Genomic DNA, 15,282 nt, shown 5'->3' with positions numbered 1-15,282 from the left:
GAAAATTAGCCCGCTGGGTAACACTGGCACATTTACAGAAATGATATGAATGTGCGCTGTCCTTATAACTAAAATAAATTCAATTAAATGAAAGTGAATTGCCATAAGATACATAATGTGGTATGACTGTGTGTATGTCTGTGTGTTTGTGACTAAGAGTATGCATATATTGTACAGTGATTAAGGTGTGTGAATATAAACTGTGTATGTGTATTTGTGTGTGTGTGTGTCTTATGAGTAACCTTCCTGAATAATATATAGACAGTTATGTGTGGAAGAAGCTTATCACAGCCAAATGTCCCACAGGGGTTAATGTGGATAAACAAGTAAGTAAGTCAGTAAGAAAGCATTCATATTAGGGGTGTAACGATTCACCAAATCCTCGATTCGATTACATTTTAAAGGAGAATTCCAGTGTGATATTGACCTAAAGTGTATTGAAACATGATACCGAGTGTGAACGTATGTCTCATAGCCCATCTCGGGTGTCCCCTGCACTCCAAAATCTGGCGCTAGTTAGCCGATGCTACCAACAGCTTTTTCAATAGTGGTGCTTCGGCATCGGGCTAGCCATGCAAATAAATCACTGTTTTACACCCATTTACGAGGCTCAATGTATCTCCACACTTCATTGGTAGACTTCTGAGGGCCCTGACATTTAAAACGAGACATTGAGAACTTTGAAAAAGCACTGGTAGTTTACTTACAAGACGATTTATACAGACAGTATCTTCACGAAGTTTAGCGTTTGCAGCCATCTTGAATTTAGTCACGATAAGTCGAGCAACGAGTAAGAATGAACAGGTATGATAAGGGATCAGATTCCAAAAATAATTTAGGGGAAATGCATGGATTCCAGTTGCTGCTACTGGAAGAAACTGGAATCCATGCATTTCCCCTAAATTATTTTTGGAATAGATACATTGAGCCTTGTAAATGGGTGTAAAACAGTGATTTATTTGCATGGCTAGCTGGTAGTTGTTAGCTAGTTGGTAGCATCGGCTAACTAGCGCCAGATTTTGGAGTGCAGGGGACAAGCCGAGATGGGCTATGAGACATACGTTCACACTCGGCATCATGTTTCAATACACTTTAGGTCAATATCACACCGGAATTCTCCTTTAACACTTTGAGTGCCAAAAAACGCAATATTGTGTTTAGCTTTTTTCTAAATTACGAAAATAGACACTCACACCTTATGTGCGATTATGGGAAATCTATGATGAATAGAACTGAAATAGATGACGATCGAAAACTCATGAAAATGCACAATCTGGACATTTTATCTGGACATTTCATCATAACTCGGCTTTTGATGGTTATCGCTTTGGGTCGAATCAGTGACGCATGCACATCAGGTCAAAACCAGGCCATTTCTTTTCATGGGTTTATCACTAGGTGGCAGTCTCGCCAGGTCTCGCTAGGTCACTTCCAGGAAACATTACAGGCAACACTTCTCAGGTGCTGAAGGGGAAAATTAAAAAGTTAAAGAAAAAGATATTGCAGAAGGTGCGTTTTCGCCAGACAATGCTGGATGAGTCCGCCTTTCTACTAAGACAAGATGACTCTGACCACGACAATCAGGGGAGACCACACGCCAGGTCAAAAACATTAGAAAGAGTGACTGACTACCGTGCTGAGGAGGGAGTTCCACCTCCACCACGGGCCGGGCCGAGCGGAGTGGGTGATGGGCCAAGTCGCGCTTGCATTTTGAGCCACTGTTTAGCTTGGGATTTCTCAGGAACAGAGGCATGTAGAAATAAACAGTTTGTACCCACTGAGAGCTTGAAGTCACTCTTAAAGTCTCAACTTTCAAACGAGCCATAGTATGTGTCCATAACTATAACATAGAATACGCTGTGGCTCTACAAAAATTGTCAACAATTATCTAGATTGCTGGCACTCTGGGCCAAAGCTTCCGAAAACAGTGTGGCATTCAAAGTGTTAAGGTCACGATTCGATTTGATTTTTGATATTTTTTAATTATATTGCCATTAATGCAATTCACATGTTGTTTACTTCATTTTTTTGGGAGGGGGGGGGTGTTATTTTGAAACCGCTTTTTTATTTTGAAAACCATTCCTACCGAGAGCTAGGCAATTAAACAGAAGAGTCAACATAGACGAGAAATTAAATAACACGGAATGATAATATAACTGTTAGAACATACTCCGAAGAGACACAAGGTTAGCGTTCACGGAATATAGCACTTTTAGCGTGCTTTTTATGCCTTAAAGTTATTTTGGACTCTAGGCTATCTAGACCTTCACTTGCGTTCAACTGTGTCAACTGACGTGAATGAATGAACCTCAAAATATTTCCACACTGGTCATTTCAGAGAAGCAAGAGGTGGTTCTAGTTAGGTTGAAGTCTTTTGTTTAGTGGCTGTAGCTTCAATTTTGGGGAGATAGGACACATGTTAACACACCTGGGTGTTTGTGTGTGTGGGTGTGTGTGTTTTCCCCCCTGCATGCTGGACATGACACTGGGGGTGTGGCTGAATCGTCAAACCAACTGTATTTTTGATTTCGAAGTTCGAGATCGGGGTGTTGATTGTGACAGCCCTTGTTTATATATAAAAATATCTATATAAAGTACCACAACAATGACAGCAACTGCAAAAACCAAGTTTGTTGGATGAGTGAACATACTTTGCCATTAAAATCTGATTCTTCTCTGCCACTCTCTGGTTGTGTCTGTGGGTCTGTGTCTGTGTGACACTGATTAGTAAGTGTCTGTGGGTGTGTGTAAGCACTTATGTTTTTCTGTAGGAAGCAGATGTCTAGCAGTAGCCTTAAGGCGGGAGGGTACAGGATATGTAGGTCATAAGCTAGACTGACAGCGGAAGCAATATGAGCAATATGAGTGTGTGTGTGTGTCTGTGTTGTGTGTGTGTGTGATGTTTCAACACTCCAGCACAGGATCTAAACAGCCAGAAGCAGTACGGATGTGATTTTGGGATTGTGTCACAATGCAGTTTTGCTGATGTTGCAGCTGTTGGATTGCCTACAGTATGTGTGTGTGAGTGTGCGTGTGTGTGTGCTTGCGTGGGCTTGTGTGTGTCTGTGGGTGTGAAAGGTGGAGTGAAAGTGTGGTTATATCTCAATGTATGAAACTCCTACTAATGAATTCTCTTGAAACACTGTGTGTGTGTGTGTGTGTGTGTGTGTGTGTGTGTGTGTGTGTCATTGAGTATGTGTGTGTCTCACCCTAAGGAATTCATTCTGTGGAAGCAGCTGTGTGTGTGTGTGTGTGTGTGTGTGTGTGTGTGTGTGCATAGGTGTGTGTGTGTGTGTGTGTGTGTGTGAGAGAGAGAGAGTGTGTCTCACCATATGAAATTCTTGCAGTGGAAGCAGAAGGTAGGCTGCCTCAGGTATGTAGCCATGAACTTATGGCCATTAACTTGGTGCACCTTCCTCTTCAGGACCTTCTTCCTTATTAACCTATGATGGTCCCTCGACCCGTTTATAATCGCTGCATCTGAGAGATAAGGGAGACAGAGAGAGAGAGACAAAGAAAGAAAGAAAGATAGAGAAAGAAAAAAAGAAAGAAAGAAAGAATGAAAGAAAGAGAGACATTGACATGGAAAGAGAGAAGAGTGAGAAAAGATGTCACAGAAACCGAGAGGAACACATGGTGTTCCTTGAAATGCAATTAAATGCATATATGTATTCTATAATGAATTAATTCATATTATGAAACATTTTTATTGCATTTCAGGAAGTACAATTTGGTAAATATTCAAAATGTAGCAGCCATTCAAATTCACACTATGCAGCCTGGCTTCTTTAACTAGCAGGAGGAATAGAAGGGTGGAAAAAGACTGCAGGACACTAACGGCCTCTGCACACTGCTGCTGACATAAGTGCAGCGTTACTTTCTGTCACTTGACCACATCCACCAGCGCCGAAATGTTCAACTGAAAAAGCATTCAGTGACCAATGGATTTTATTAAGCGGCAGAGGGCAGAGGAGGAGGTGTCCAGAGTAGAGAGGAGTTTCTAGTTACCGTCGAGGAAGGAGCCGGTGAGGGAGATGGTGACGTAAACTCTGCCCTCTGGCTCCAGAGCAACCTGGTGCAGGAACAGGAAGGGGGAAGAGGAAGGCCTGGGTGAGCTTCTCGGCACAATAACAGCAGCAACAACAAAAAAATCCCCACACACACACACTTCAGTGCAGACACACACACACACACACACACACACACACACACAAATCATCTCTAGAGAGTAACATAAATAGGTAATATCTCACAGACACACAAAACTTGATGTACTGAATATAAATACACTACAGCATTCAAGGAACCAGGAGTTATCATGGTCAGTGTAACGTCATGAGACATTCACTATTTTGGATTTAGAGTGCTGATAATGGACACTGACAATGGACACAGGAGGCCATGACGTAGTAGACAGTTCCAGTAACAAAGTTTCAAATTCATTACAAAATGGAAGTGGCCAAGTGGGGATAGTGATTTCACACCTTGACCATGGACTGTTAGCCACTGAGGTCAGACAGATCTGTTCCCACATGGCTAAAACTGAAGGACTGTGGAGGAGATCGTTTCCTCAAGCCATCCGCATCCTAAACACACATACAACTCTTTAAACTACATTACTGTACATGGACTTGGACTTAATATATTTATTAAATTATTTTTCAATCTTTCTTTCTTTATCCTTATAAATAGTTGGTGAACCCTCAGGTCAGGGAAGCTGAGCAGCTATTTCACTACATGTTTTACAACAGTATCACTATGTATGTGACAAATAAAATTGAATCCTTGATCCACTCTTAAAACAAATGTGTTGAAAATAACACAATTCTGTGTTCAGATAGGGACAGCACAGTTTGGGTTATTATATATATCGAGTGTAGCTGTCAACCATCCATAAGATTTAAAGATGACACTGAACACCAGTGTCAAATGTAGAACACACTTTAGTTGAAAACGACATGACTATAGAGTTACATTAAGAGTAAAGAGTTAAGAGTAGAGTTAAGGCTCATTCACTCCTTCACTCATTCACTCTCTAGCACAAGCTGGTGTGCAGTGAACGTTGCTAGCGTATAATGGCTGCCAAGAATCACCCAGGTACGTGCTACACATTGTTTTGTTGGTTTCATTTCATGTTACCTTTCAACATACTTGAAAATGAAAATCTACACGTCAAATCCAATGCTGCCATAATCCCTCAGCATCTACCTTCAAAGGAATGTCTGAGAAATGGGCCAATTATAACAAAATTACCATAAAAACTATGTGTGTGTAATTAACAGCCTGTGTGTCATCCTGAAGACAATTAGATCTGCATACAGGTGAGCACTGAGGAGAAGAATCTGGAAAGTGCTGTTCCACAAGATTCCTTCACGATGACATGAGATGATAGTAACACTCCCAATGACAGTGACTGGACATGCACCAATGATTTCTTTTTTTTTTTTAGCAAGACCAATGACATTCTCCTGCAGACCATTACAACACACATCACTACAACCGACAGTTCATACAAGGGACAAGAATGGCTTTGTCTGGTGCCTGATCAAATGCTGAAGACACATTACAATGAGGAAACCTTTACTCTAGTGAAGTTAAGCACAAGGCCCTTTCAGCCATTCATTCAAATATGTAGGTTATTTCAAATATGTCAAGAGCATAGAGGCAAATGTTGTATTGGGAGAATGGAAGGTAACAAAACCTGTGTACTTTCTCCCATATGTCTTTATTCAAATACAAAGATCAGTCATGAGAGCATGTCTATGGTACATATACAAACTCTGTCTGGTCAATGGCGAAGACATTAACTAATTTCACCTTTGAGAAAACAAGGTAGGGACCAACTGACTGGATGCATATATGAATCTGGGACAACTTTCACTGATCTGTGCTAGGGCTGGGCGATATGGACCAAAAGTCATATCCCGGTATATTTAGGTTGAATATCGATATACGATATATATCCCGATATTTTTTCTGCAAAGTTAGAGCTGTAAAATGAAATGTTCAGTCAAATATGAGTAGTTTTATTGAAAACTCACTACTCAAATAACAATAAAATGTAAACATAAAACTGGAGTGCCTTTTTTGAAATCAAAGCTCCCTAAGGTGCACATTTAATTAAAAAAAATATCTTAAATAAAAATAGCCTATAAAATAAAATAGGCCAATCTTTTTCTGAAATAAATATATTTATATGAGAGTAGCATGCAGTTTCACAGCAGTGCAGAGAGGGGAGCAGTGCAGAGAGCTCCGGTCAGCGGCTTGTGTGGAGCAAGCATCACGGTGCAAATTTGAACTATATCGATATATGCGATATGGTCTAATTCCATATCGCATTTTAAAATATATCGATATATCTTTTATATCGATATATCGCCCAGCCCTAATCTGTGCCACAGTCGTGGCTTTCCCTCCCCACTCTGAACAACAAGGCTTACAAATGGCATATATACAATGCCACACGAGGGCCCTGACCAACTCTAATATAGCCAGTGTGACCTGAGACTGGGAAAGCATTTATCAGGGTTCCAAATAATTTTCAACATTTTAAAACCTTTCCATGACATTTCAATGACCTTGAATAAAATTTCCATGGCTTTTCACAAGTACAAGCTTCCTTACGCCACAGACTGAGGACAATTATGAAATGTGACGTAAACGAGACTGGATAAAATGTGTTTTCTCCCTGACTATTGGATATCTATGAAGGAGGCGATCAATTTCCATGACAAGACATGTGCTATCTATCTCCTACCTACATCCCTGGCATGACAAAATGACATTCCATGACTTTTCCAGGCTTTTCATGACTTTGAGAACCCTGATTCTTGTTCCTCCACTGGTCCTGGACCTGTTTCTTATATTCCAAACCTAAGACTCAAGCCCTGCCAGGCACTTGAACTCTAAATGCATTTCAATGAAAATGATTGCTTCTTTTTATGATAATGATCACTTTCATTCCTCGACATATCCTACAATCACCGAGTCAAAAAGTGGACATCGCTTTGATATCTCCACATAAGCAGCCATTTGCTTGTATTGCACCTCACTCATGATAAGTAAATCTCGATAAAACTGCCTGCCAAATAAATAACTAGAATGGCTGACACAGCGCTACAGCTTCGGGGCGATGACAGACAGATGTGCTTTGCTATGCCATTTTATGATGAGATAATTCTCTGGTGTAGAAGTGGAGATGATAGCCTGCCGTTCTGGCAGAAGTGGGGTTGCAAGTGGCTGTTTACAACAACAGTGCAGTGGGCTACGGAAAGCTTGTGGTTTTGGTGCTCTCTCTGCAGTGGGTGTGCATTTGGAACAGTCAGTTATCGCACCAAAAAAAGGCAAAGCGAAAAGACGCAGAGAGTAACCGATTCACAGAGGACACGATGGCGAGCTCATAGGCAGGTCTGTGTCATTTAGTCTCCGTCACATGTGGATTGTCGATCTACGTACAGACAGACAAACACAGACGCAGATACAGGCATGTGTGCACACACACAAACACACACACACACACACACACACACAATGGGACAATATAAAGCATGCATGCGAGCACATACAGTAGGCCTACTATTTATCCATTATTATTATCTATCAAGGCCAAAATGAGAGTTTAATGTTTTTAAAAGCAAATCTGCAATCTCACAAATTATTACCCCTTGATTTCAAATATGATATGGTAGTGTAACAAGTCTCACTTTTGACACAACCAATTATTGTCACTAAAACTTGTCTTACTTATCTTGGTTTACCTCCAAATTTAAAACCAGTTCCATTTAAACCGAACACATTGCAATTTGCACAGCCTAACAAAACATTCAAGGTCCCATATTATACTTCTTTTTCAACAAATCAAAATAAGGTTGCACAAAACATGTCCCTGAAGCTGTTTGCGCAAAATTCCTCTCAGATTACACATCATCGGTCAGCTCCATTCTCTCCAGTTTCAGTCCCTTTCAGAATAGGCTGATTCTGGGGCCTGTTGTCTTAAATGCAAATTAACTGTTGCTGGCCAAGCCCCATCAGGAACTGATTCCATGTTTATGTCAACGGGCGGTATGGTCGAAAGTCGGGGAATATGAGGCGATGACACAGCGATGGAGGATTCTCCACCAGAAAGCCTCCGACTGCCAGTGATAAAATGCAATATGTTGCATATGTTGCGGTGGAATAATAAAGAATGTGTGACAAACGTCACTGCCTGTTCTGTACAATAACCATAACTACAGCAGAATCAATTCTTGTAGATGCCTGCTATTGATGTAACATAGCCTATGGTACATGATAATGGGTAAAACATTATTTGGGTTAGTACATAAGCTCAATAGAGATGATGGTGGCCTATTCCAAAGTTTAAAAGCATTTGTGAAATTGGCTGCCTACCTACTACCGGATGGCCTGGGTCACTCTCTGCGTAGGCTAGGCTATGGCCAAATTACAGCTGCAGGGATATCCTTTACCAACTTAGTGGATAGGAATTTTCAGATGGGGGGGTAGTAATATTGAAATTTCCCCTACTGTGACGTTACAATAGGGGAGACATCTGAATGGCTCACAGGAGCGCATGATTATATCTCTCAACTAACCCACATGGAATAATATGTCCCCTTTGAGATTTGTGTAGTTGTTGATTGCACAGTTGATTGAGATTTATTCACTGAGAATACAGAGATGCTCAACAAGGTGGTCTTCAGGGTGCAGGGGCCCTGCCAAATGATTTGAGCCCAATTTTATTTTTCCCCAAAACAAATTTAAAAAAATATTCTGTATATCATATATATCACGTATCTGGCTTAACACTGTTTACACTAAAGTATGTGGCACTAGGCCATCCTACACAATTTTGGCTGAATTTAATAAGCCATATAACAGGGGTCTCTATAGGCTGCGTGGACTGAAACATGTTGAACAGACATCTCAAAAAATTGTTTACAGCAAAATGTATCTCAGATGAAGCTGAATGTCTTGCTTACCCATCCCTCAAAGGTCTGCCTCGTATTGGCTGTATCCATCATATCCTCCAGTTGAAAGGTGCAGTTGGCCACAAAATCGTCATATCCAATAGGAGTATCGTGAAACACGGCGAGCTCCAGAACCTTTGCATCACTAATTTGCGCGCACAGGACTTCATTGTATGTTGGACTGTTCGTTTTTGACTTTGTAACAGTCTGTCCAATTTTGACATCGTCCACCTTTGCCACAATGTAAGGGTCCATCAAATTTGATTTCACACTTGGTCTTATAGAATGCCGTTTGGAGAAGGATGTCGGTTTGAGATCTACCGCCTCCCCAACTCGAACTTTCAAGAACCCGTTGAACCTCATGGCGTTGGTCACTGTATGCTACCAGCACCTTAAATAAAGCAAGAACATCTGACACTGCATGCCGACGATTATCCTCTTCAAATGTCCAAATAGCAAGCTACGTTTTTAAAGCTCTTAACTTTTAAAGTTCCTGAAACGGGCAACTCACCTCTAGACAAATAATTAGTTAGGTAAAAGCGCTGGTGGAGTGGACTACTGTCACCATGGTTGCGTCGCTCAAAATCCCCCTTCTGATGAGTCGTTTTCTGAGTAAACTGTGCCACTTCATTTCATGGCGCTCTGTGTTTTCGGAAGAGCTAGGCTATGTAAGTTCCGTGGGGTGGTTACCTACCGGCGCACATAACAAAGAATGCAAACAATGCGACAGAGAACACCTGATTCACAAGTTCTGTCAAACGATACGGGAAGAGAGGAAGCTGGAGGCAAGTGCACCTCTGTCATTCTCGGTAATTCTCATGTTCTGAGCCACAGGCCTACTAATTGTATCCTAAATCTCACGCCTCTTCACATTTGTATGACCCACGTGCTTGCGAAGACTGACAGACAATTCCTTACAATCCAAACTAGGCCTACCACAGAGAACAACCTAGATGTCCCTCCGACTGCTGACAGCTGCTTGTGAATTGAGGAAGTCAAAACATGGAAGGCATTGTGACGATTATCGTAATTTCTATATTTTATTTATATATTTCTTATTACTATTTTTTATTTATTGGGTCAGTAATATCTGCTATGACAGAAGACGAGAAAAACTCCGGTAAGAAGATCTCGTCAACGCATAACGCCTTATCTTTGGATTAGCCTATGCGTGCTTTAATGTTAAGCATTGATGTCCTAATTTAGTTAAATTTCATTTTGGTCACCTAATCACTAATCATCAGTCAACCACGAAGGGAAAATGTCATAAGATTGGGTCGGGGAAGCTGGTCTAACTATACAATGCTGTGGCAAAGGTTGTCCAGCAGAGGGTAGCATCATTCTACCTATCAAATAGGCTACATAAGATGTGAACAGTTCAGAAACTGGATTTACAGTTTCTAAAAACTGCTTAGCCTATACAATTATTTGTCACAGAATGGCAGAAACTCCAAGTATAAAAGCAAAAAGCTTTTTTTTGTGCAAAACACACAAAATCAGCCATTGAACACATTGTGTGCATAACACTGTAGGCTACTTCAAAATGCAGAACACTCAAAGGCTACCAATTCCAAAGGCTACTTCAGTCATACTGTATGTTTTTATGTATCAGGCTTAGGTCATTCTTATATTATTCAAAGTGGTTGTGGTTATGGTATTTGGCAGACACTTTTGTCCACAGTGCCTTACATTATATTAACATTACCAACATACCACATTCAGGTTCCAAGCACCATGGGGGATGCTGTTTTGAGTCCGATCCTGGTAATTTCCAGATCCCACCCCATCTCTCTCTCCCACTTGCTTCCTGGTATCCTCTTCAATATATCTGTATAAAGGCAAATATATATAAAAAATGTTTCAAACAAAGCTTGAAAAGCCTACATAAGCATAATTGTAATAACAGCAATATCAATATCAACAATGAAAATAAAGACCTTTCATAACAAAAAAACATAAACTCATCATAACTGTAAGATAATTAATTAATTAAGTGTAAGGTTCCTACCGCTGAAATAAAGAAGACGCCTATGTAGTCACAAAGCCAGAACTGAGAGACTCAGGAGAAGTTTTTATCCCCAGGCCATCCGAACTCTGAACTCACACTATACTGACTTTGCACACATTCACTCCTCAGCACTCTCAAACATTTCCCAACTCTGAACTCACACTATACTGACTTTGCACTCATTCACTACTCAGCACTCATGACCCCCCCCACACACACACCTACAAGACTTTTAGCACTTTTACATCCCTCTCCCTATGCTACAGACCTTTTATTTATTTTCTTATTTCATCACACGTCAAAACACACACACACACACACACACACACACACACACATATCTGACTTTCTCCAACTTTTGCACATCTCCATATAACTTTTTATTTATTATTTTTGATTTCTCCTCCATCTACCCATGTCCTTGATTGCCTAGCCTTTCTGCCCCCCCCCCCCAACCCCCACCCCCAACACACACACTTACATCATCACTGTCATCACTTCACATACATACAACACACTGCTTGCTACAGTAAGCCTCCTCTACATACTTGCTGCACACTGCCCCCCCCCCTACATACACAGCACATTGTCTTCAGGATCTTCTCCAACACACATCCTCTACATACTTACAGCACACTGCCCCCACCTACACACTACACACACACACACACAGTCACTGCTCCACTCCCCTCCCGCCCACACACACATCTTCACTGTCATCACTCACATACATCATACATACAGTACTCTGCTTGCAATAGTAAGTCCCTGCCCCCCCCCCCCCCTACATACACAGCACATTATTTCATCAGGAAGCTTCTCCAACACACATCCCCAACATACTTACAGCACACTGCCCACACATACACTACACACACACACACACACACACACACACACAGTCACTGCTCCACTCCCCTCCCGCCCACACACACATCTTCACTGTCATCACTCACATGCATCATACATACAGTACTCTGCTTGCAATAGTAAGTCCCTGCCCCCCCCCCCCCCCCTACATACACAGCACATTATTTCATCAGGAAGCTTCTCCAACACACATTCCCAACATACTACCCATGCTACCCACTACACCATGCCCCCCCCCCCCCCCCCCCCCAATACGCAGCACATTGTCTCATGAGGAAGCTTCCCCAACACACATATTGCACACTGCCCTCTCCCCACATACACAGCACACTATCCCATCTCCCCTGTCATCCCCCCAACACACACACCAAGACCCCTGGCAGTTGGGTTAGCCCCTTGAGCCGTGGATCTGCCCAAGGTTTCTTCCTTGGTAAGGGAGTTTTTCCTTGCCCCTGTTGCTCTTGGGTGCTCCTTGTTGGTTGCCCACCCAATCCCAATCCTCCCCCACCTTTTTTATGCAGCCCTTGCCACTTAATCTACTAAACCCCTCTTCTACTGCACTCTTTACCCCCCCCCCATTAATGCACAAATAGGCTGACACCAGACATAATTTCACTGCATTTCTTACTTCCAGTAACTATATGCATGTGACAATAAACTTCCTTGTATCCTTGTATCCTTGTAGTATTTAAACACTTCTTGAAAGACCCCAAAATATCACAAGAATGCAGAACACTAGGCAACTCATTGAACCAATGATGAACCACAGAGGATAAAGAGTCTTAATTATGACCTTAGCATTAATGGATGGTCGACACAGCAGATGCTCATCAGAGGACTGCAGTGGGCGATGTAGTGTAAAAGGAGTAGATGTCAAATGTAGTGCATGATGTGTTTCTGAACACTGAAATGCACACCCTGTAAAATTCCTTTTTTTATTTATTGAGTCAATAATATCTGCTATGAGGGAAGATGAGAAAAACTCCGGTAAGAAGATCTGGTCAACGCGTAACCTACGCCTTATCTTTGGATTATGCGTGCTTTAATGCTAAGCATTGATGTCCTAATTTGGTTAACTTTCATTTTGGTCACCTAATCACTAATCATCAGTCAACCACGAAGGGAAAGATTAATAAGATGGGGTCGGGGCACCAACGGTCTTCCTTGCATATAGCCTGTTCTTCAAAAGGCAGAAGTCTAACAAAGACGGAGAACTATCAGATCCTAGTATTCAGTGTTTAAAAAGTCTAATTAGCTGTGTTTGTAAAAAAATATGTTAAGAAGGGATTATTGAGTTTTGACTGCAATGATTCCCTTTTACGGAAGATATGAGGTGCTCCGAATTTGTGCAGTTTTGTGAATTTGTGAAGTTTTGAACATGAAAGTTACAGTACTTAGTTGAAATGCAATCGCAGCTCATCTGAAGGATTTTTAAAGCATCTGATTCTGCTCCCTGTGGAAGGCCAACACACATTAATACCAAAGATGTTATAGCAACACACTCTGATGAAGATGCATAGTCAGAGAGGGTTAAAGGGGAGCGAGAGGCGCAAACGTTCGACAATTTCCGTGTTCGATTATTGCAAGGGGGAGGGGGGAGAATCCCCCTTTATGCAGACCAGAGTAAACCCTCGCTTTTATTACACAATTATGTTTATCTGTTCTGCTTTTTAAGAGAGAAAGTTTATTTAGTGACGTAAGGTGACACTCCCACTTATGCAGACCGGAACTGTCCCGTTTTGCTCCCATAGTAACGAATTACGTTGCTCTATCTTGCTAGTAATCAAGGATCTTTGGCATAGTCGAAACACGTTAGCCCGTTTTATTAAAGGCTTTTTAATTAAATCTAAAGCAGTGTGACGAAATGTTCAAATTCAGCCGACTTTTGTAATGTGTTATCAGGCCATTGCTACTCCTTTAAATGCATCAGAGTAGACAGACAATGTGCTTAACATGTATGGAAACATAGATGTAGCCTACTCTGCAAGGTCAGCGATGCAAAAGCAGACAACGTTATTGTGTATTTTTAAATCTTCTGTTTTGTTGAGTAACACTTGTCGCCTGGACTTACTCACAAATATTCTCAGTATATCTGCTATGTGGAGAGCTCTCACAGACAGACACACACACACACACACACACACACACACACACACACACAAACACACCATCCAAGGAAAGCCTTTTTTTATTCAGGTCAGGGAGGATGTTGTGGATAGCGGTCTTTTTATTGTTAGTAAGCCTTAAGCCTTGAGGTACTTTCTTGAGGTACCACACACAGACACACCCACACCTGGTCCCTGATAGATTGACTCCTGCCTTAGGGTAGGCCCACTGAAGGCCCCCGCACCCCCACACTCTCCAAACCCCGTAACCCCTCTCCCCCACCCTGAAAAGCTGGGCCTTTTGCTTTATAATCTGGTGAAAAGTTCAGCTGGAGCACAGAATGGCAATAAACAAATAACACAGTGGCCAGTAAAAATACTTTCTGGAGAGTTCCGGCTGGGCCGCAGCAGCAGGGGCACACGGAGTGTGTGTGTGTGTGTGTATGTGTGCGTGTCAGAAAGTGTGTGTGTGTGTGTGAGAGAGAGAGACAGAGAGAGTGCGTGTCAGAGGGGGTAATGAGCAAAGTGTGAGTGTGCACAGAGAGCCCCAATCGTGACACCCATAAGCGTGGGGCTCGTGTCAAACAGGCAGGTTTACACACACACACACACACACACACACACACATAATATAAGTATATGTACACACACACACACACACACGCACATATGTATAAGTACATGCACATACACACACACACACACACACACACACACACACACGGTATATGCACACACACACACACACACACACACACACACAAGGCAGTCACACACAAAAAACAATTGGACTCACATACCCCATTGACATTTGCTTGCACACACTCACTCGCGTGCACACATTCATACACTGCCTGTGTTGCTTGCACACACACTCACAGGCACAAACACCCATGTGTTTCTGTTCCATGTGATCAGAAACAGATGTGTTACAGCTGTTAGGCGACAGGGCCGGCACTGCAACTCTCAACCACACCAATTCGCACCAGTCACACGCCTGCTATGCCTCTCAAACAACTGCAGGACCTCTCTCTCTCTCTGCAGCCCTCTCTGTCTGTGCCCGGCTGTCCTTCTCTCCACAAATTCCGTTTTCTTTCTCTCACAATCTCTCTTTATTCTCTTGTATTCCCTCACTCCCTTCCCTCCAGTTAAGCGTGCTTCTCTCAATTCGCTCATGGCCTCTCTCTGTCCATCTCTCTTTCAGACGTTCTCTCTCTCTGCCCATCTCTCTTTCAGACGTTCTCTCTCTCTGTCCATCTCTCTTTCAGACGTTCTCTCTATCTTCCCGTCTCTTACTTGCTCATATGAACGTCTTCCTTTCCTTTTCTTTCTC

At 42.1% G+C, this 15,282-nt stretch overlaps 1 protein-coding gene across 3 annotated transcripts in view; it reads right to left on the bottom strand.

Annotated features, from left to right (window-relative positions):
* Positions 1 to 9,911, bottom strand: part of prkchb (protein kinase C, eta, b) — a 34,345-nt gene extending 24,434 nt beyond the window's left edge. The window contains exons 1-4 of one of the 3 annotated variants that reach the window (XM_042095261.1): positions 9,478 to 9,910; positions 8,979 to 9,357; positions 4,009 to 4,072; positions 3,330 to 3,480 (exon numbers count right to left, since the gene is read on the bottom strand). In XM_042095261.1, coding sequence (XP_041951195.1) covers positions 3,330 to 3,480; positions 4,009 to 4,072; positions 8,979 to 9,329 — 566 coding nt within the window. In that variant the 5' untranslated portion in view covers positions 9,330 to 9,357; positions 9,478 to 9,910. Of the gene's footprint in view, positions 1 to 3,329; positions 3,481 to 4,008; positions 4,073 to 8,978 lie in introns of all 3 variants that reach the window. The other 2 variants (XM_042095262.1, XM_042095260.1) reach the window with 2 other exon arrangements.
* Between the last annotated feature and the right edge of the window lie 5,371 nt (positions 9,912 to 15,282).

This window comes from Alosa sapidissima, chromosome 6, assembly GCF_018492685.1.
Source record: "Alosa sapidissima isolate fAloSap1 chromosome 6, fAloSap1.pri, whole genome shotgun sequence".
NCBI lineage: Eukaryota > Metazoa > Chordata > Actinopteri > Clupeiformes > Clupeidae > Alosa > Alosa sapidissima.
This window is presented reverse-complemented; position numbering and strand designations above follow the sequence as displayed.